The sequence below is a fragment of the Carcharhinus amblyrhynchos genome, chromosome 15 (genome assembly GCF_965287045.1).
Source record: "Carcharhinus amblyrhynchos chromosome 15, sCarAmb.v2.hapA, whole genome shotgun sequence".
NCBI lineage: Eukaryota > Metazoa > Chordata > Chondrichthyes > Carcharhiniformes > Carcharhinidae > Carcharhinus > Carcharhinus amblyrhynchos.
The window spans coordinates 11,782,323-11,804,738 of NC_137338.1; the positions used below are offsets into that span (position 1 = coordinate 11,782,323).

General features: G+C 44.5%; 1 protein-coding gene across 1 annotated transcript in view; it reads left to right on the plus strand.

Moving 5' to 3' along the window:
- Nucleotides 1–12,208, plus strand: part of c2cd2 (C2 calcium dependent domain containing 2) — a 56,984-nt gene extending 44,776 nt beyond the window's left edge. Inside the window, exons 11-14 of the mRNA XM_080203405.1 lie at nucleotides 1,670–1,783; nucleotides 6,744–6,871; nucleotides 8,804–9,119; nucleotides 11,013–12,208. Of these exons, the coding sequence (XP_080059531.1) occupies nucleotides 1,670–1,783; nucleotides 6,744–6,871; nucleotides 8,804–9,119; nucleotides 11,013–11,221 (767 nt within the window). The 3' untranslated portion in view covers nucleotides 11,222–12,208. The remainder of the gene's footprint in view (nucleotides 1–1,669; nucleotides 1,784–6,743; nucleotides 6,872–8,803; nucleotides 9,120–11,012) is intronic.
- Nucleotides 12,209–22,416: the final 10,208 nt, after the last annotated feature.

Sequence of the window (22,416 nt, forward strand, 5' to 3'; positions counted from 1 at the left end):
GATTTATCTGAACAGGTGGGGAATGGAGGGGTACAGGGAGTTGGTCTAGGTAGGACAACATTATCGGCAAAGGCTTGGAGGGCCAAAAGGCCTGTCTTGTGCTGTACTGTTCTTTGTTCTTTATAACTTTAGAATGAGATTTGGGCCATTCAGGAATGACTCAGGAAGCATTGCTTCACAGGATAGCGAAAACCTGAAATTCTTTTCCTGCAAAAAGCTGTTGAGGCTCGAGCTCTGTTGGAAAGTTCAAAGCTGATGTTGATAGATTTTCTCTGTTAGGCATGGATGTAGTGAATATCAAACCAAGCTCCTGAAAAGGATTTGAGATACTGAACACCCATGACTCAATTGAATAGTGCCTGCCTACTCCAGTGAGCTTTCAGCTTAGCACGCTACTGAAATCTTTAAAGTTACCTCCTCTCTTCCTACATTAGAGGGCGGCACAGTGGTTAGTACTGTTGCCTCACAGCACTGGGGACCCGGGTTCGATTCCTGGCTTGGGCCACTCTGTGGAGTTTGCGCGTTCTCCCCATGTCTGTGTGGGTTTCCCCTTGGTGCTCCAGTTTCCTCCCACAGTCCAAAGCTGTGTGGGTTAGGTTGATTGGCAATGCTATATTGGCCCTAGTTTTGAGAGGAGATTAGCAGGGCAAATATGTAGGGTTACAGGAATGGGGTGGGATTGTTGTTGTTGCAGGCTTGATGGGCTGAATGGCCTCCTTCTGTACTGCAGGGATTCTACAACAGTGACTGCACTTTAAGAAATAATTGGATGTAGTACACTTGTGACACTAGTTGTTGTGAGAAGCTCTTTATCAGTACAAGTCTTATTTTTCAAAACACTAATTTACTGGCGTATCATCCAGCATCTTGCTCGCTTACATGAAGATTGGTTAGTCAAGTTGGTACAGTAAGTTTTGCTAATGTTAAGCAGCTCCAGGCTGAGCCTAATCCCATCCTGACCATATCTATCTGTCCACACCTCTTCCCTTCCAGGAGCAAAAGGACAATGATTACAGCTGAATACTCTGACCCCCATCTCTTTAACCTAGAGCATGTGCACTGCAGCAGATCTTCCACGATGCAGCTCAGTCAAGAGTTCAAACCACTTTGTAGGATCAACATACAATGGATAATTTAGTATCTACTTGCCAAAGTGCGAACTAGTGCATCCCTTAAGGCTGCAGGATGTATCTGTCAAGCCTAGAGGTTAATTGAAAGCTTTTTCTTTGCTGCAAGAAGATTTTACAAACAGATACCAGTGCTTTCGTTGAAAGAATATTTTGCCTCTTAACAGTGTGCCAAGTGTGCAAGACTCCTTTTTGAGTAACTGTATAAATCCTATCCTGCCAAGAGCTGCAGGTGGCAACCAGCATCCTATCTGCTCACTCTGTACCATAAATTGTCAATTCTGCACATGGGGTCTCAATCATGATTGAGTCTTAAGACATATATTTAATGGGTGCAAGTACCTAAATGGTGTTGTGGTTCAGGAGAGGCGTTGGTATGAAATTTTAAATCTTTGCAGAATAAGTAAATTGCTGAGATGGTGAACATCCTCCATTTTTCTCTCCGTAAATGCTAAGATTGAAACATAGACTCCCTTTCAGTCAGAGTCCAGTGTCAAAGCCAATAACAATCATCTTGCTAATTTTTTTCTTAAAAATTACAGATTCTCCAGTGAAGACCAATGCAGAGGTGAAAGATGTGGACGAGGAGTTTTTAGTTATTGGAAACTCTGAACAGGGAGCACCAGTTAGTAAAATCTTATCATCGTCTGATACAGGTACTGATTGATTGTCTGGTAAATGGTGCTTTGTTTTGTCTGCGAATATTTGTTCTACGGTGGGATAAACATTTCAAGTCAGGATCCTTGGAACACCTTCATAATTTCACCTTTGTAAGGGCGATTAGCACTGTTGCCTGTCAGAACCGGGGACCTGGGTTCGATTCCCGGCTTGGGTCACTGTCTGTGTGGGTTTCCTCCCACAGTGCTGGTTGGGTGCCTTTGGCCATGCTAAATCCTCCCTCAGTGTACCCGAACAGGTGCCGGAGTGTGGCGACGAGAGGATTTTCACAGTAACTTCATTGCAGTGTTAATGTACACCCACTTGTGACTAAATTTCATAACTTGTGAAATGTGAGTGTTGAGGACTGGGGTGCTTTTGTTGTACGCTTCTCGGTACATGATGTTCACATCTGTTACCCTTGAGTTGAGGTACAAAACAGATAAAAGTTATGTCTTCGTCATCTTGCTCAATGATGTGCCTTAGACTGAACTGCACAAGTCTGGCATCAAGTGGCACTGTTACCAAATTGGTGATGAGCAAGAGATGAGTTTGCTCTGCTGTCCTCAACTTTACTGTTGTTCCGGATTAGCCCACTTTTGTGGCACATCTTAAACCTTTCAACATCTTGAGCCATTGTAGGTTGTGAGCAGGCATCGTCTGAAAAATAACACCGTATGAAAGATAATTATTTTTGTTGGAGTTGCTTGCAATGAGGGCTTCCTCACCTTGGTTAGACCACACTTGGGGTCTACTCTTGGATTACTATGAACGTTTCCAGTCTCCACATTGTAAAAAAAGAGATATAGAGGCACTGGAGAAGGTCCATAAACAAAATTACTCTTATAAATTAAGAACTGAGAGCCAGCATAATCGAGGACCTCACAAACCCCAGACATACTCTCTTCCACTTTCTTCTTTCGGGAAAAAGATACAAAAATCTGAGGTCCTGTACTAACCGACTTGAGAACAGCTTCTTTCCTACTGCCATCGGACTTTTGAATGGACTTGCCTTGCGTTAAGTTAATCTTTCTCTGCGCCCTAGCTATGACTGTGACATTATATTCTGTACTCTCTCCTTTTCTCCTCTATGAATGGTATGCTTTATCAGTACAGCATGCAAGAAACAATACTTTTCACTATATACTAATGTGACAATAGTAAATCAAATCAAATCAAACTACCTGTTGGAAAAGAGAAAATCGAATGATGACCTCTTTAAGATCATGACATGATTTCACTTGTGGAGGAATCCGAACAGAGGGCTATAAATATAAGATAATCTCTCATATATCCAATAGGAAATTCAGGAGAAACCTCTACCCAGCGAGTGATTAGAATGTGGAGCTTTCTACCACAAGGAGTAGTTGAGATGACTATCGCAAATGCATTGAAGGAGTCGCACGATAAATGTGTCATAAGAACATAAGAAATAGGAGCAGGAGTAGGCCATCTAGCCCTTCAAGCCTGCCCCGCCATTCAATAAGATCATGGCTGATCTGTCGTGGCTCAGTTCCACATTCCCGCCCTCTCCCCATAACCCTTAATCCCCTCTCTTATCAAAAACCCATCAACCCGCGTCTTAAAAATATTTAGCGAGGCAGCCTCCACCACTTCAACGGGCAGAGAATTCCAGAGATTCACCACCCTTTGAGTGAAGAAGTTCCTCCTCAACTCCGTTCTAAACCGCCCCCCCTTTATCTTGAGGCTGTGCCCCCTAGTCCTACTATCCTTTCTGAGCGGGAAGAGTCTCTCCACCTCTATCCTATCCATCCCATTCATCATCTTATACGTCTCAATGAGATCTCCCCTCATTCTTCTAAACTCTAACGAGTACAAGCCTAATTTATTCAGCCTCTCCTCATAGCTCAACCCCCTCAACTCCGGCATCAGCCTAGTAAACCTCCTCTGCACTCCCTCCAAGGCCAAAATATCCTTGCGTAAGTACGGCGCCCAAAACTGCACACAGTACTCCAGCTGTGGCCTCACCAATGCCCTATACAGCCGCAGCAAGACCTCCCTACTTTTATGTTCAATCCCCCTCGCTATGAAGGCCAGCATCCCATTCGCCTTCCTGACCACCTGCAAGCTGGGTTTTTGTGACTCATGCACAAGGACCCCGAGGTCCCTCTGCACCGTCGCCTGCTGCAGTTTTTCGCCACTTAAGTAATAGTCCTTCCTACCATTATTCCTACCAAAGTGGACAACCTCGCACTTGCCAACATTAAATTCTATTTGCCATTTCCTGGCCCATTCGCCCAGCCTATCTAGATCCTTCTGCAGACTCTCCACACCCTCCGCACAATTTGCCTTTCCACCAATCTTGGTGTCATCAGCAAATTTCGACACCCTACACTCGGTTCCCTCCTCCAGATCATCTATATAAATGGTAAATAGCTGAGGGCCCAGCACCGACCCCTGGGGCACTCCACTAGTCACCATCCGCCAATCCGAATAGCACCCATTGACCCCCACTCTCTGCCTCCTATTTGACAACCAATCCTCTATCCACGCTAACACCCTACCCCCAACTCCATGTCCCCTGACCTTCTGCAATAACCTCTTGTGAGGTACCTTGTCAAACGCCTTCTGAAAATCAAGAAAGACCACATCCACTGGCTCTCCTCTATCCACCGCCCTAGACACATCCTCATAGAACTCCAGTAAATTTGTCATGAGGAAAAGAAGTAGAAGGTTGTGTTGTTGATGGGTTGAGATGAATAAGTGTGTGAGGAGGCACATTTGGAGCATGAACACCGGTGCAGACTAGATGGCCCACACTGTACTATTAATGTTATATAATTGAGAAGGGGCAAACCGCTCAGACCTGATTCCTGTTCCATTTCTCATAGATTTTGCATTTTGTTATTTAAACTCGGTTTTCTTAATTTACATGCGGGGGTAAGGGGAAGCAGAAGAGATTTCCCTGTTTGGCTGGATGTTGAAACCATAAGTTTTTAGTGCACTTTTATTGTGTTCGCAGCAGAGCAGCATTAAAACATTGGGATTAAATTACAGCCACAGCTGGATATAGGAAGTAAATATAATGTGATCATGCATCTTCCCCGCTTTGGGCGCCCAACATTCAAAATGTGCACTGGCTTCACAAGTAAATTCCAATTTTAAAAAGAATCAAAGTCTGCACAGCATCCACTTCCCTGTTGTGTCTTTTTATCTCTGTCTCATTGCTCATATCTGTTTGCTTTGTACTTGAGCTTATTACTGCTCATTTTATTACCAACTGCTGTGCTTTTATTGCGGCAGGAAGTGCGAAGCCCATGTTTTTGGCAGCCGCTTGACCTGTCAGGCCTCAACTGTCCACTTTCCTCCAATTTAGTGCGAGTAACCATGGTGACAAAACAATCAAGTGTTTCTTTTTAATCCCTCGCCCCCGCCCCCCCCCCAAGTTCAGTTAAGTTTTGTTGGTTCAAATGCTCTTGAAAGATTGAAACACAATAATTAGCGCACTGATTCGGAGAAGGTTATCAATTAATAACTCTGCTATTTGGGTGTTGGTTGTGGTTCTGGGGAGTACATTTGCCCCAATATCAGAAGGTTGTGGTTTGGATCCATGAAATCTTCAGCACAAAATTCGGGGCTGGCATTCCAATGCAGTACTAAGGGAATGCTGTACAGCAAGAAGTGTCATCTTTCAGATGAGATACTAAACCGAGAGCCCCATTTGCTCTTGGGTGGATGTCAAAGCTCCCATGGTCCTATATTGAAGAGGAGGAAAGTTCTCCCCAGCCAAAGTCTATCCCTCCATATCTGTCCATTTGCCTCATCGATGTTTGTGGGCTGCGAGCAAACTGGCTGTTGCTTTCCCCCCATTTGATTACATTTCAAATGTACGTCAGTTGATGTAAAACACATAGAGAATGTGAAAGGTGCGATATAAATGCAAGATTTTCTTTTTCCCTTCTTGAAAAGATGGGAACTGTTATTAATCCCGCTTTAATTCTCTTGATTGACCCCATGAGCCAAAGCGCTCTAGTTTTCTCGACACAGTGGTTAGCACTGCTACCTCACAGCGCCAGGGACCCAGTTCGATTCCCGGTTTGGGCCATTGTTTGTGTGGAGTCTGCAAGTTCTCCCCATGTTTGTGTGGGTTTCCTTCTACAGTCCGAAAGACATGCTGGTTAGTGTATTGGCCATGCTAAATTCTCCCTCAGCGTGCCCAACTAGGGGATTTTCATTTCATTGCAGTGTTAATGTAGGTCAACTTTCAACACTGCTCACCCATTTGTTTTGTTTATTTTATTAATCACGCACTTTGACCAATTCTATTCTGGAGGCAAATTTGAGGAGATTCAGATTGAGGGAAGTTCCAGTCTTTTTCCCTTGCTGGGGAGATGTTTGGAAACATGGTGTTGTTGGGCAAGGAGCAAACTCTATCTCCTTCCCAGCTCCACGGTGAGCAGATGTTGGCATTGGAGTGAGGTGGGCACAGTAAGAAATCTAATCAGTTTAAAGACCAACAGGTTTATTTGGAATTGAGAGCTTTCAGAGTGCTGCTCCTTCATCAGGTGAGTCCTTTCCATTTCCATCCATAGTTGACAAGCTTTGTTGATCAGATGAACCTGCTGAATTCCAAAGTTGGTGAGATTTCCACAATTAAGTACTTGGTCCGAATGTATGACTTGAGTGTTGAAGTTGAACATAATTACACCATGCATGGTAACAAGCCTGTTCCTCAATATCACCAAGTCTGTCTTTACTGTAATGTAAGATTCCTAATTCAGCAAGGAATAGAAGGACATTAACACAGATTGTCAGTGAGTCTTGAGCGTGGTGTCATAGGAAGGCCTAAGCCAGTTGAGGAGAATATTCTGTTTGTATGAGTCAGTTGTCACTATACCCAGTGTAGTTTTCCTGTTGGCTCGCTACTCTTATTGTGGTAAGCACGTAGATCATTCAGCAGAGTTTACGTGCATTGACTTCAATCTTAATTTCTTGCAGAGCTGCTGCAGTTGAGTGGCACAGACCCAGTGGCTGAAGCAGCAATTCGACAACTAACTGAGTCGGCAAAGCACGTGTTGAAATCTCCCATCAAGAAAAGTACAATTGTCATTTCAGGTGTTACAAAGGTAGGTTCTATATCATGTAAATTGACCCTAGTGTCAGGGGAATATTCAGAGTAAATATGTGGGGTTACGGGGATAGGGCCAAGATGGGATTGTGGTTGGTGCAGACTTGATGGACCAATTGGTCTCCTGCACTGTAAGGATTCTGTGTCAGAGATCTTCTTCCTCTGTACCTTGGTCAATGTTTCCATTCATTCATTCATTCCCAAACCAGAACGTCTAGACTCTACAAATTTGGGATTCATTTCAAGTTCTGTGTTATGGTCAAGAGGAGGAGTATATTTTATGTGCAATATAATTCAGAACAGGGTAAGGATGTTGCCTAGACACTACATGGTTTTGCTTAGCAAGTAGAAATTGGATTTTCCAATCACATTGTTCATTTTGTTTTTCCTATTAATTGGGAATTCACTAGTTCAAGACACATTGTGGGATTGGCATTGATAAACTTTTTTTTTCACTCAGTTCCTAAGCATACAATAGTGAAGAATTCCAGCCCCTCTTCATTACAGTACGTACTAGTATAAACACTGTTAGGGTACAAAACCAAGATGGTGTGTACATCTGTATTTTTTTTTTGTGGGATGTGGGGATGCTGGCATGACTGTATTTGTTGTTCAGCCCCCAGCAGCCCTTAGGAACTGACTGTAGAGTTTCTGAACCTGTTACAGTCCTCATAATGATGGCACTCGTGTAAGACACTGGAGAGCACACAGAAAAGATTCATGAGAATGGTTCCAGAGATGAGGAACATCAGATGTGAGGATGGAGTGGAGAAGTTAGGACTGTTTTCACTGGAGTAGAGAAGGCTGAGGGTTTGACAGAGGAGAAAAGCAGGTGGCTGCGGATGCTGGAGTCTGAAACCTAAAGAGAAAACACTGGAAAATCTCAGCAGGGCTGGCAGCATCTGTGAGGAGGGAAAAGAGCTGACGTTGAGTTCAGATGATCCTTAGTCAAAGAGTCATCTACACACGAAACATCAGCTCTTTCCTGTCCTTACAGATGCTGCCAGACCTGCTGAGATTTTCCAGCATTTTCTCTTTGTTTGGGTTTGATAGAGGTATTCAAGATCGTGAGAAGACTGGACAGAATAGATGGGCAGGGAAACTGTTCCTGAAAAAATTGAGAGCGAGGGGTAATTTAAGGTAATTGGCAAAAGTGATAACACGAAGAAACTTGCTGATACGGCTGAGGTCTGGAATGCACTGCCTGAGTGTGGTGGAGGCAGGTTCAATCCAAGCATTCATGAGGGAATTACCTGAAAAAAGAGAGTGTGTGAAGGGTTACGGGGATAAGGTGGAGAAAGGGTGAATTGCTCATTCGGACAGCCAGTGTATTCACAATGGGCTGAATGGCCTCCTCCTGCACTGTACCAATTCTGTGTGTATTCCCAGGATAATGGAGCAACAAGTGTAGGAGTGGTTTACATTTGAATTGGAATGGTGTGCGACTTGGAGGTGAATTTGCTTCTTTTGCCATGTTAGGAGAGTTGCATACAAAATAGACCATCCACACTCTTAATTGTTTTTGGCTGGAGCAACAAATTACACGAGTGTCTGAACAATTTATCTTTCACCAAGTTTAGCCACAGCCTCAAATGGTCTGTTGGCTATTTAGTCCAACTTTGTCAGGGATGTGTTCCCTTGGTGCGTCCACAATCCCCATTGCTGGGCTTCCATTCAGTAGTCATGATGTAGAGATGCTGGCGTTGGACTGGGGTTAACACAGTAAGAAGTCTGAGAACACCCAGGTTTAAGTCCAACCAGTTTATTTGATAGTAATCCCACAAGTTTTTGGAAACTGTGTTCCTTCGTCAGGTGTGTGCAACCTTGTGTGTTGTCAGACTACTTACTTCCATTCAATAGTGCAGGGGTCTAGGTGTTGACTGTCAGAAATTTGTAACCTGGAGTGCCTCTTTCCCATCTGCGCCTTCAGGCTCCCTTGGCTGACGATGACGAGCTCACCCTGTCGGCTGATTACGCAGCTGCGATGGATGCATCCTTGAGGCAGGAACCTCAACCCCACACTTCCTCTGAGTGTATCGCCGGGCCACCAGCCCGAACATTAACTCACAGCTTACCGACAGCTGAGCTTTGCAGTGCTGAGGGACCTTCAACAATGGCACCCGCCAGCAGAGTTGGTCAAGAATTCAATCAGTGGAACGATGGCTCTCAGGAAGACCTGGAGTTTGAACAGAGGTCCAGTATTTCCATAGGCGGTTCAGAAGCAGGAACAATGAAAAAATCTAAAGGTAAATGATCCAAATCAGGATTTTCTTCAACAAAAAATCCATTTGGAATCCCTTCTTCCTTTACTCTTCTATGGAATTGGGTGTTGCTGGCAAGGTCTTAGCACAGTGGTTAGCACTGCTGCCTCACAGCGCCAGGGACCCACCTTTGATTCCTGGCTTGGATCACTGTGTGGAATTTGCACATTCTCCTCATGTCTGTGCAGGTTTCCTCCCACAGTCCGAAAATGTGCAGGTTAGGTGCGTTGGCCGTGTTAAATTGACCCTCAGTGCACCCGAGTAGGTGCCGAAGTGTGGCGACTAGGGGATCATCACATTAGCTTCCTTGTAGTGTTAATGTAAGCCTACTTGTGACTAATAAGTAAACAAACTTTTATAATAAACAAACTGCCCTTGGAATTCCTTTTCTCTTTACACTTTTATGGGATATGGACATTACTGGCAAGGCCAGCATTTATTGTCCTTCCATAGTTGCCCTTGAACTGATTGACTTGTCAGAGCACAGTTACGATTCATGTGTAGGCCACACCAGGTGAAGATGGCAGGTTTCCTTCCCTAAAGGACATTAGTTAAGCAGATGGGTTTTTGTGACAATGGTTTCATGGTCACCTTGAGACTTTTAATTTCAGTCTTTTACTGAACTCCAATTGCACGACCTGCTACGGTGGGAATCCTGGGTCCCCAGAGCCTTATCCTGCGTCTCTGGTTTATTAATCTAGTGACAATACCACCACACCATCACCTCCCTTCTATGCAATGTTATGCTGCAGTTTTGTCAAGACCTCTTAATTAGTAAATCTACCAGTGACGGATCTGTGTATCCCACCGTAACAAGCAAAAACATAAAACACCGAAATTCTCAGCAGGTCTGTCAGCATCTGTGGAGAGAGAAAACAGTTAATGTTTCAGGCTGTGACCTTTCATCAAAACTTTGGTGGTGATCAGAACTACTTCAAGGTGAGCATTGGAAGAGAAGTGGCTCTGTGGTACAGTGATTAGCATTGTTGCCTCTCTGCCCCAAGGACTGGATTCAAGTCCAAGTTTGTGTCTGTGCACAGTCAAAATGCTCTCCCCATGTCTGCGTGGGCTTCCTCTGGGTGTTCTGGTTTCCTCCCACAGTCCAAAAGACGTGCTGACTAGGTGCATTGGCCATGCTAAATTCTCCCTCAGTGTCCGCGAACAGGGGCCAGAGTGTGGTGAATAGGAGATTTTCACAGTAACTTAATTGCAGTGTCCAATATAATGTGGAGCTACCGGCATTGGACTGGGGTAGGCACAATAAATAGTCTCACAACACCAGCTTAAAGTCCAACAAGTTTATTTGGTAGCGCAAGCTTTCAGAGCTCTTGATTACCTGTTAAGACTCGCATCCCAACCATTATCTTGTAATTGAGTTTGTGTCTATATATGCCCTGTTTGTGAACCGAACCCTTCACTCATCTGATGAAGGGACAACGCTCCTACCAAATAAACCTGTTGGACTTCAACCTAACATTATGAGACTATTGACGGTGCTAATATAAACTGACTTGTGATACTAATAAATAAACTTAAAACTTAAGCTTGATTCTTTATCTCACCATCTTGGCTGGAGAGCAGTGAGACCAATTGGAGTGCTTCCCCCTTCCCCTCCCCACATCCCCTCTCCCCAGCTGAAATCCACAAACCCTGGGTGTAGTGGCAATGTCTAACACACTGCCACCTGGTAAAAAGCGTCTCTCTACTGAATCATTGGGCAAACTTCAGTTCAATATGTGTTGAACCCTTCCAACACAAGCCCGTTTCTGTTGGAGGTGGGAAAGAGGATCCTTCGTGTGGGTATGAATGTATCTTGTTTTCTCGAGTATTTTTGTGCTGGACCTGTTTTGCCACGCGTGTCTCAATTTTCTTTTCCAGGTGGCTTTATGCGGAGCGGCGCAAAATTCTTTTTCCGGCGGAGGCGGCATCAGAAGGAGCCTGGGATGAGCCAGTCGCACAATGACCTGGTTTATCTGGAGCAGCCAATGCCACTGGAGAAGGAGAGGAAGTCGACCAGGAAGCACATTAAGAGGCTTTTCCCGAAATCCAAAAGCAAAGCTAAATTTAACAGTACCGCACTGGACTAAAACTCCCTATCACTTATGAGCTTAACTCTCAATCTCTCTCTCTCTCGCTGTCTCCCTCACTGTCTCGACCTGCCCACTTCCTCCGTCCCACTTTGTTGCACTTTGCAGCTAAGGAATGTGCAAACTCCAGAAGCCTTGGCGGATACCGTTTGACTCGCAATCATTGAGGCTTGCTCCATCTGCATTATTCCAGTTTAGGAAGACACTTTTTTTAAGATGTCACCTTTCACTCATTGAGGAAAATAGCAACATTTTTTTTCTGTATGTTGGGGTTTGGGGTTGTTGGGCTTCCATTCGCTTCTGGATTTTCTATCATGAGCATTGGGTAAAATGAAAGCCCTTGGAAAAGTTGGGACACTTTTAACACTACGATTTTTTCATGTACCCAGTTCTTACTACAGATAAACATCCCTCCTGCTTGGGATGCAACGTTCCTGTTCAGCTGAGCTACTCTTGACTACATTGATCCTTCATTGCCAGATTGGAGGCGATATTATGCTCGATGTCCCAAGAGGGTGTTTGCCATTTGAAGTTTAAAATTATTGCAATTTTTTTTTACATGTGAAATGAGGCCTAAACCCCAAGTAATTTGTCGTTTCCTCAGTTCCAGTTCTATAACCCATATCCCCCTTTGCCATTCTCTCCCCCACCCCCACTCAACTCCATTCACATCTCCCAATTTTCCTGAGGTCCTGTGAAATTGAGAGGCTGACACCACAGGCCTCAGAAAGGAACAGCTCCAAGGCCTGACTGAGCCAAGTGGAGGGATTTGCGTTCCCTCCATTCTAGTTTCTGTTCTCTTCAGAGACGGCCCTGGTGAGAGTATCATCCCGTGGTGTAGTCGGAAAACCTGATTTTTTTTTTCTGTTCCCTCACCTTTTTATTGGTGTTGATTCGATGACAGTTTTTATCTTGAGAGCTCTGGGAGAAAGATGAGATGGCGGAGGAGATCCTTCTCTTTGCAGGAACTGTCAAGTGGCCGTCTTGTGGCAGGGGTGGGTGGGAGGGAGGGAGGAAGCCACCAAGCGCTGGACAGGAACCAGCCATCCTGCTTCAACCCCTTGCTTAAGAATATCTCCTGCAGGGCAAAACAGTGAGAGAAATTCCCTGAAAAGGAGAAGGATCTGAGTGGAACGACTGTCTCTTGGGGAAACAAACGTAATGGCGTTCTAATGAAAGACATTGAGACGATTGCTAAACGTGGGAGACCATTGCAATGTTAAAGTCAAAATATCAAAGCAATTCAATTTGGTGTGTGCCAAACAAAAACCGTACCTTGTAACCTGCTATCATACACTACAGAGTATCAGACCAAGCTCAGAAGCATTAATTTCCCCTCTATGGGATTGTGAGAATCCTGAATTGCCAGAGTTTTAGACTAAAGGTGACCAGCCAACTCTTTGCTTTCTAGATGGTTCACTGTTTGGGAATATGAATTTATGAAACGTGGTGTGTGTGTAGGAAAAGCCACCACGAGACCAGCAGAATTGAGCAAGTAATTGAGCAAGTGATTGTTCACTGTGTAGCAGGTATTTAAAATAGGACAGAGTTCAGTAGGTTTGTGTGTGTGTGTGTCATAGCATCCCCTCTTTTGTTGATTTCCTCTCCCCCTGTTCGGTATTTTAGGGATTGTATCATCACCTGTAACACTGACTCCAGAAAAAAGCACCTCGAGCTTCCGACAGGCCTGTCAACATGCTGCTGCACTGTGCCACTTTAAGTGCCGCGTGCTTAGTTGAACCAGAGGGATCTTTTCAAAACTGCACTTGAATTTTTTTTTTAATGCTGACCGTGGTCGCCTGGATCCACCATTTTTCATGACGTCCCTAAGTACTTACTGTGCCCGATGATGCCATGCTGCATCTGAAGCCTTCAGGGATACCTCCCAGCTGTGGGTAGGAATGACTTGAAAGGGGCAACAGCTGGGAGGGTTGGATACCTGATATTCATGGGGCGTCACAGTGTTTGCTGGGATGTTCATCCAGGCTTCAGACTGAGGAGTTAAATGGACTGTGTGTCTTATCTGTGTGTGTGTGTGTGTGTGCTTGTGGAAGGATACAATAGGAAAAACCTCAATTTTGTACCTTCTGATAAGTTTTTTTTTAAAACAAGACATTATTATTTGGTTTACAACAACTGTGACCACTTGTCATCTCTTTTTATGGTGAGTTTGTTTTCTCGCTCATGCCAATTTTGCCTACAAGTATTTAGCAGCGACTGAATAACTGTGTTAGTGTTCTGTATGTTCCTCACTTCAGGTTGTACTGCAACTTGGCACTGCTTACCTTTATAGCCATATTTCAGAGCTGTCACTCTAACATGCCGTTGATGTCCATTTGCCTCCTAGCTAGGCTGACGGAACATTTACAAACTAAAAATTAGTGACAAAATCCAAAACTGTAAAAGTTCTGTGAATAAGGTCCAAGGACTTGTATTCTTTCAGAAGTCCTTTCTGGCTCTAGGGTTGTGTGCCGTTTCCTAGGGCAGAGCCTCTCTCCCCTGCCACAGAACGCTCCTAGGGCAGAGCCAAAACCCCACCACCACCAATGCCTCTTGCAGAATGCCCCATTTTACATTTTACATAAACTGTGCCAAGTACTGAATGGGGTGTAAAGATCAGTGAATGCCTTTTACTCCTTTCCCTTATCGTTCAGTTGACCAAGAGGTGGTATGATATATTTGACTATTGCTGTGGATTTTGTCACTCTCCCTTTAAAATTTCTTTTCCATGTTTCCCTCACTCCTCAACACCCCCTCCTCGTTCCCCCCCCACTCCCCTTCCCCTCCTTTTCTATTCCAGGGTGTTATGTTGGGGGAATGAAGTGTGTGCTGGGTTTACATAATGCTGTTCCTTCACTGCGGGCTTCCAGATATTCTTATATATATATATAGCTCAGTGATTTTTTTTATACTAAAAGACATTAAGTAATAATGTATGTAGAGAAATCTAAAATGATTCCTAACGAGTGACCTGCCAATCATTTGTGTGTGTGGGTAGATGCAAGTCTGTGTATATGTGAGATTTCTGTCAATTTAGGGCTTTAGTGTTCAGTACTGACACCTCCCTATTGAAAACTGAAGGTGTGGTACCCATTCTCCCTTTACATTATCTCTCCCCGCAATTCCCTGCATGTGATTTACCGTATCAAGACCACTACCTGATAGGGGAAATTGAACACTTAACCAAAGAGTGACCGAGGGCTGTGTATCCCTATTACCGGTAAGCTACGATACCGCCTTCAAGGACTACGGCCAGAATTTTTTGGCTTTGTGCCCGCGGGATCTTCCGGTCCCACCGATGACCCCCTCCCCAGCGTGGTTTCTGGGCTGTGAATAGGAAACTCTGTTGAAAGTAACGGAGCCAGGAGATTCCCCCTCACTGCTTCTCCCCACATCAGTGAGCAGTGTGCTACCTCCTACTTTGGGAAGCACTCTGTGGGGAGGCCACAGAACAATTCTCTTTCCCGTGCACCGCCGCCAATCCCGCCCCCCCCACCCAGGGTTTGTCTTTTCCATCCGAAATGTACTGTCTCTGTGGAAAGTTGTAAATGATTTTATTTAGCAGGCACAATGATTGTAGGTTTCTCATAAACCGTAACTGGAACTTTCCTTTGGTGCTCCCTCCCTACCTGGAATTACTAAAAGGGAAAAATTTCAATGTTTATGGAACTGAGCCAGGAATTAGAACTGAAAATGAATTCCACACTAAGTTATTGATGATTTCTTAAAGCAAATGCTGCATGTTAATCTTGCATCAAAGGAGAAACACTGAAGTTACCCAGTTGCCTTCATATGTAAAACCCGTGTCTTAATTCATATAACTAATGCAATAAATATTGAGAATCGTGAAGGGTTATTTTTCTTGCTCTTTTGTTCATGTTGCTGAACGCAGGGCAGATGGGATTGTTTCATTGTCATGGTCACCTAGTAATTGTTTTAGATCGAAGGCAACTGTTGATCTGTTTCCATGCTCGCAACAGAAATTCTTCAGTAGCCATAGATGTGGCCACAGGTTAGCCCCATGAAATCTCATGCAGCACAGAAACACCTTGGGCGCAATGCAGACCAATGTACTTCACACGAAAAGAAGAGTTGCTTTTATATAGTACCTCAGGATGTCACAGAATAGAATCCGAGGATCCCTACAGTACAAAAAGAGGCTTTTCAGCCATCAAGCCTGTACCAACAGCAATCCCACCCAGGCCCTATCCCCATTACCATACGTATTTACTCTGCTAATCCCCCAATACCAATGGTCAATTTAGCATGGTCTATCGACCTAACCCACACATCAAAAGGTGATTTACAGCCATTTGGTACTTTGTGACATGTAATCACTTCTGTGATGTAGGGAAACCAACAGCAGTTTGTACCCAGCGAGATGCCACGAACAGCAGATAACCTGTTTGTAGGTCATAGAATCCCTACAGTGCAGAAGGAGGTCATTTGGTCCATCGAATCTGCACAGACCACAATCCCACCCAGGTCCTACCCTCATAAACCCAGACATTAACCGTAGCTAGTCATTCTGACACTAAAGGGCAATTTAACATGGCCACTCCACCTAGCCCACACATCATTGGACCAGATAGCACAAAACTGCTTTCGCCTTCAGCCTGTGAGATCATCTTTGTTGACACAAGAGACTGGGCATGCAAACAGCAGAGGAAAACCAGCTGAAATGTGGAAAGGTCCCACAAAATATGAGAAGGTTGGTGATTCTGAGGCCAGCATATATTGCTTATCCCTAATTTCCCCCTCAAAGATGGTGATGAGCTCTTGAACTGCATTCAGTGTGTGAAGGTACTCCCACAGTGCTATTAAGAGTTATAGAATTTTGACCCAACAACAATAAAGAAACAGATTATATGTCCAATTCAGGATGGTATGTGGTTTGGAAGGGAATTTGCAGGTGGTGGTGTTCCCATTTTCCTGCTGCCCTTGTTCTGCTAGGTCATCGAAGTTGTGAGCCTAGAAGGTGCTGTCAGAGGAGCCTTGGTGAGTTGCTGCAGGGCACCTTGCAGATGGTTCACACTGTTAAGGCTGTACACCAGCAGTGGAGGGTTTGTATGTTTAAAGTGATGAATGTCAAGGTAGTGGATAGTGATAAAGATCCTGGATTGTGATAAATTTCAAGTTTTTTTTATTAGAGCTGAATTCATCCAGGCAAGTGAAGAACCTCCATCACGTTCCTGGCTTGCATCTTGTAGATGGTGGAAAGGCTTTGGACAGTCAGAAGTGCATGTCCTCACAAATCCAATCCACACAAACCCCATTCACCCCAATCCCATCCACACAAACCCCATCCACCCCCACTCCCATCCATCCCGATCCCGTCCACACAAACCCCATCCATCCCGATCCCGTCCACACAAACCCCCCTTCTGACTTTTTATGATGGAGGGAAGGTCATTGATGAAGCAGCTGAAGATGGTTGGGCCTAGGACATTCCCTGACAAACTCCTGCAGTGATGTTCTGGAGCTGAGATTGTTGACCTCCAACCATCCCAACCACCATCCTTTGTGCCAGGTAAAATCACAACCAGTGAAGACAGTGAGAAACATGAAGCTTCTTCAGTTCTGTGAAAATGGAAAAGACTAACAGACACCAGTTAGTCCATTACCGAAAAGGAGAATTTATGATGGAGAATAGGGATCTGGCAAAGAAACAAGACATTTCTGCATGGAGGTCAATCAGCAGTGGAGTGCCCCAGGGATCTGTTCTGGGACCCTTGCTGTTTGTAGTTTTCATAAATAACCTAGATGAGGAAATGAAGGGATGTGTTGGTAAGTTTGCTGACGACACAAAGGTTGGTGGTGTTGTGGATAGTCTGGAGGGATGTCAGAAGTTGCAGCGTGACATAGATAGGATGCAAGACTGGGTGGAGAAGTGGCAGATGAACTTCAACCCGGATAAATGTGTAGTGGTCCATTTTGGCAGGTCAAATGGGATGAAGGGGTATAATATCAAGGGTAAGACTCTTAGCAGTGTAGAGGATCAGAAGGACCTTGGGGTCCGGGTCCATAGGACTCTTAAATCGGCCTTGCAGGTGGAGGATGTGGTCAGGAAGGCGTATGGTGTGCTGGCCTTCATTAATCAAGGGATTGACTTTAGGAGTCGGGAGATAATGCTGCAGCTTCACAAGATCCTGGTCAGACCCCACTTGGAATACTGTGCTCAGTTCTGGTTGCCTCATTACAGGAGGGATGTGGAAGCTATTGAAAGGGTGCAAAGGAGATTTACAAGGATGTTGCCTGGATTGGGTGGTATGCCTTATGATAGGTTGAGGGAGCTCGGTCTTTTTTCCCTGGAGAGACAAAGGATTGAGAGGTGACCTGATAGAGGTTTATAAAATGTTGAGAGGTATAGATCGGGTGGATTCTCACAGACTATTTCCCAGGGCTGAAATGGTCACTACGAGAGGACACAGGTTTAAGGTGCTGGGGAGTAGGTACAGAGAAGATATCAGGGGTAAGTTTTTCACTCAGAGGGTGGTGGGTGAGTGGAATCGGCAGCTGTCGGTGGTGGTGGAGGCAAATTCGATAGGGTCTTTTAAGAGACTTCTGGATGAGTACGTAGGACTTAATGCGATTGAGGGTTATAAGTAAGCCTAGTAGGGAGGGATATGATCAGCACAACTTGTGGGCCGAAGGGCCTGTTTGTGCTGTAGTTTTTCTATGTTCTAAGACTGCTCTTGGAACCATAGTATTTGTGATTGGTCCAGTAAAGTTTCCGGTACCCCTTCATAGAGGTGTTTTAGACTTGTGTTAGAAATGGTCATTGCCTGCACTTGTGTGACACAAGTATCTTATCATTTATCCAGTCCAAGTCAGAAAGCTGGCTAGGTTTCCATTAATGTACTGGAATGAGACTCACCTCCGAGAAGGTTCTGTGTTCGAGAATATTACCTCCAAACCACAGCTGACACCGAACAAACAAGGTTTGGTTTAAGCTTGTGTGAATGTGTGAGATTACATTCCTGACTCTCACCATTAACTTTTTACGTACCATTCAAAAATGCATTCCCAACTAGTTACCTAATTCGGATGGCACAGTGGTTAGCACTGCTGCCTCTCAGCACCAGGGACCCAAGTTCAATTCCTGGCTTGGGTCACTGTCTGCACGTTCTCCCCGTGTCTGGGCAGGTTCCCACCTTGTAACTAATAAATAAACTTTATACTTAATGAGACTAGAATTGGACCTATTGGACAACATTGGTCTATTTATTCCCAACCATCCATCAATGTTCTTATTGTTATTTCTGGAATTAATTGTCCTCTGTCCTTTCCTAGTGGAAATTTACCTGGTCTGTTTTATTAATACTTGTTGTGATTTTCTGTTCCATTACTTTCGCTGGTAATGTGTTACGTAACTATATTGCCCAAATTTCCTCTTTTGATATCCTTAATTTTTAAACTGTGTCTTCTAATCCTGTGCCCGACAATTTCCTTGAAACCAATTTCTCACATCTTTCATATAACATGTACAGCAGTGTCAATGGGAGTACACTTCGTGTCTCAAGTCAGAAGGTTGTGGGTTCAAGTCTCACTCTAGAGACCTGAGCAAATAATCTAAGGTGATAATTCAGTGTAATACCAAAAGAGTACTGCAGAGACTGTTGGAGGTGCCATCTTTCAAATGAGAGGTTAAACTGAGACCATGTTTTCACTTTCAGGTGAACATGGAGATCGCACAGTGCTATTCAGAGAAAATCCTTTGGTCGTGAATTGCAGAAAGTTGGTATGCAAATGCAGCACATAATAAGGCAAATGGGACGTTGGCATTTATTGCAAAGGGACTGGAGAAGTGTTACAGTGGTATAGGGTGTTGGTGAGACCACGTCTGGAGCACTATCTAGTTTTGTTCTCGTTATTTGAGGAAGGATGTGGCATTAGAGGCAGTTCAGAGGAGGTTCAGCAGATTGATTCCAGGGTGAAGGGGTTGATGTATGAAGCGGGATTAAACAGTTTGGGTTTCTACTTGCTGGAGCTTAGAAAGATTGAGAGGGGATCTGATCTAGATATATAAAATTTTAAAAGGAATTGATAAAGTAAACGTAGACATAATGTTTCCTCTTGTGGGGCAATCTAGAACAAAAGTCACAGGTATAGGTTGCGAGGTGGTAGATTTAAAACCAAGTTGAGGAGGAACTACTACTCACAGAAGGTGGTGAATTTATGGAACTCACTGCCTCATAGCACAGTGGAGTCTGAATCATTGAATGGTTCCCAGAAGGAAATAGATATATATCTAATAAAAAAAAAGGATATGGAGAATAGGTGGGGAGGTGGATTTGAGACCAGGGAGCGTCTGGCCATGATCCAATTGAATAGCAGAGCATGATCAAAGGCCTGAATTTGCCTACTTCTGCTCCTAGTAGCAATGTTCCTATGTTACCATGTTACTGTTTGTGGGAGCTTGCTGTGTAAGTTACCTGCTGTGTTGCCTATATTGCAATAACGGTTACACAAAGACGTTGGCTGGAAAGATGTCCTGGTGTTTTGAAAAGCACTTCTGAAACATACATTTCTTATAAAATCTGATTTCATTCTCAGCAAAGAGCAAAGTTCCAGACAAGAAAAGTTTTTTTTTTATGATTCAGGCCTTCAGATTCATGAGTCAATTATTTGCCATTGTCTGGATTTTCCCTACATATTTCTTTCATTAAAGAAAACAGAAGTAAACATAGTGCTCCAGATGTGGCCTCACCCAAGACCAGTTACAATTTTTAGAATTCACATCCTTAGCTACACAATCCTTTTTTTATTTGCTTTCTTGACCTGGCTTGTGAGTACTGAACCAACAACTTTGACAATCTATCCACCGAATTCTAGGTTTTTGGTAGTTTGAGGGATGTGCCTTTTCCTGGAAAAGCCAGCAATTTATTGCAATAATGAGACTATGACTTTTCTCCTCCATTTTGACGTTTTTTTTTAAAAAAACCCAAAACATTTTTAGTCCCCATGCATAACCTCTTCCCCACCCAACCATCTAACACTTGTTTTCAAGTTTTGCTTTCACTGAATTTTGTGTGGGTTTCCTTTGCGGGGGGGGGGGGGGGGGGGGTCATCTTTCGGGTCAGGGTTTCCTCTGGGTGCTGCGGTGTGCTCCCACATTCCAAAGGTGCACAGGTTAGGAGGATTGGTCATCTAAATTGCCTCTAATGTCCCAAAATGTGTGGGTTAGATGGATTAGCTGTCGTGCTTGTGGGGGAAAGGGCCTGGGTGGGACTCCCCTTCAGAGAATTGATACAGACTTGATAGGCTGAATGACCTCTTTCTGTACTGCAGAGATTTTATGATTTGATGAATATTGACCTTTATTCTCCCATTAACATTCTGATATCCTGCCTTTCTCTTATCATTAATGCTTCCTGTGTCTCCTGACCCCACCTTATTTTGCAATCTTTCTTAGCTTGCACTAATCACTGACCTACTCTGTTCCAACTGCTCCATCCCCTCTTATACAATATACAATCCATTTTTGTGCCCATCCTGGTGACCGTGGATAATGGGGAATCAGAGTTTGCTTCTGGAGAAGGAGCCTGAGAAATGGCTACCACATCCAAGGAAGGCAGCACACACTCAAATTTACCACTCGGGAACGGAGTGGTGAGAAATAACAATACAAGACTCTTTTGAGGCCCTGTAATTGGAATGAATACACTTTAAATCTTTTAATGAGGATTCATCAGAGGGCAAGTCTGGGGTCAGCAGTCACGATAATTCCAGCGCCAATAGCGTATATTAAAATTGCTGCAATTAAAAAGCTTGTGGTTAGATCTTGGGCTCGAGCTGGCGGTCCAAGGTGAGCAGCTGCCTGTCCCAGCTCTTGCCTTTCAGCACTGTCTTGATGCTCTCAGCTGAGTGTCCTGGGGGTCCGAAGTGTTTGCTTTGAAAACATTAGTGTTCAAAGCAGGCTGTTCGCCTGAATACTCCCGTTAGGAATAATGGAATAGGACCCCGCTTCGATGCTGTTGGCTTTTAGAACTGAAGGCCATGGTTCAGAGACAGCCGAGGGCATTCGTGATCATAGCATCCCTACAGTGTAGAAGGAGGCCATTTGGCCCATCAATTCTGCACCAACCACAATCCCACCCAGGCTCTATCCCCATGACCCTACTTACCCCCTGACAATGAGCAATTTTGCCGAACAACCTGACCTGTACAACTTTGGAGCGTGGGATGAAACCGGAGCACCCAGAGGAAATCCATTATGCCACGAGAGGTGAAATTCTTGGATTGGCACAAAAGGGAGAAAAGCAGAACGTTTTAGAATCCCTACAGTGCAGAAGGAGGCCATTCGGCTCATCAGGTCTGCACTAACTCTTTGACACAGCATCATACTGAAGCCTATCCCCGTAACCTCATGTATTTACCCTGCTAATCCCCCTAACCCACAAATCCTGGAACACAAGAGGGCAATTTAGCATAGCCGATCTACCTAACCTGCACATCTTTGGACGGTGGGAGGAAACTGGATCACCTGGAGGAAACCCACGCAGATATGGGGAGAGCGTGCAGATGTCACACAGTTGCTCAAGGCCAGAATCGAACCCAGGTACCTGCCGCTGCGAGGCAGCACTGCTAAGCACTGTGCCACCCCAAGAATTTGTCAGGAAAGTTTTCATTAATCAACATTGACAGTATCTGATCGTCTTCAAACCTCTGACTTTCATAGTTCCAGCCATAAACGATGCCGATTAGTGATCCGGAGGCATTATTCCCATGATCTGCCAAGCAACTTCTGGGAAACCAAAGTCTTTGGTTCTGGGGGGAGTATGGTTGCAAAGCTGAAACTTAAAAGGAATTGATGGATGGGCGCCACCAGGATTGGAGTCTGTGGCTTAATTTGACTCAATACGGGAAACCTCACCTGGCCTGGACACAGAAAGGATTGACAGATCGATAGCTCTTTCTCGATTCTGTGGGTGGTACATGGCCATTCTTAGTTGGTGGAGCGATTTGTCTGGTTAATTCTGATAACGAGCTAGACTTCTCAATGCTCAATAGTTATGCGACCTCCAAGCGGTCCGTGTCTGACTTCTTAGAGATTGAGAAATAACAGGTCTGTGACGCTCTTAGATGTTCAGGGCTGCACACGTCCTACACTGAATGGATCAGCATGTGTCTATCCTATGCCGCCAGATGCAGGTAACCCGTTGAACCCCACTCATGATGGGGATTGGGAATTG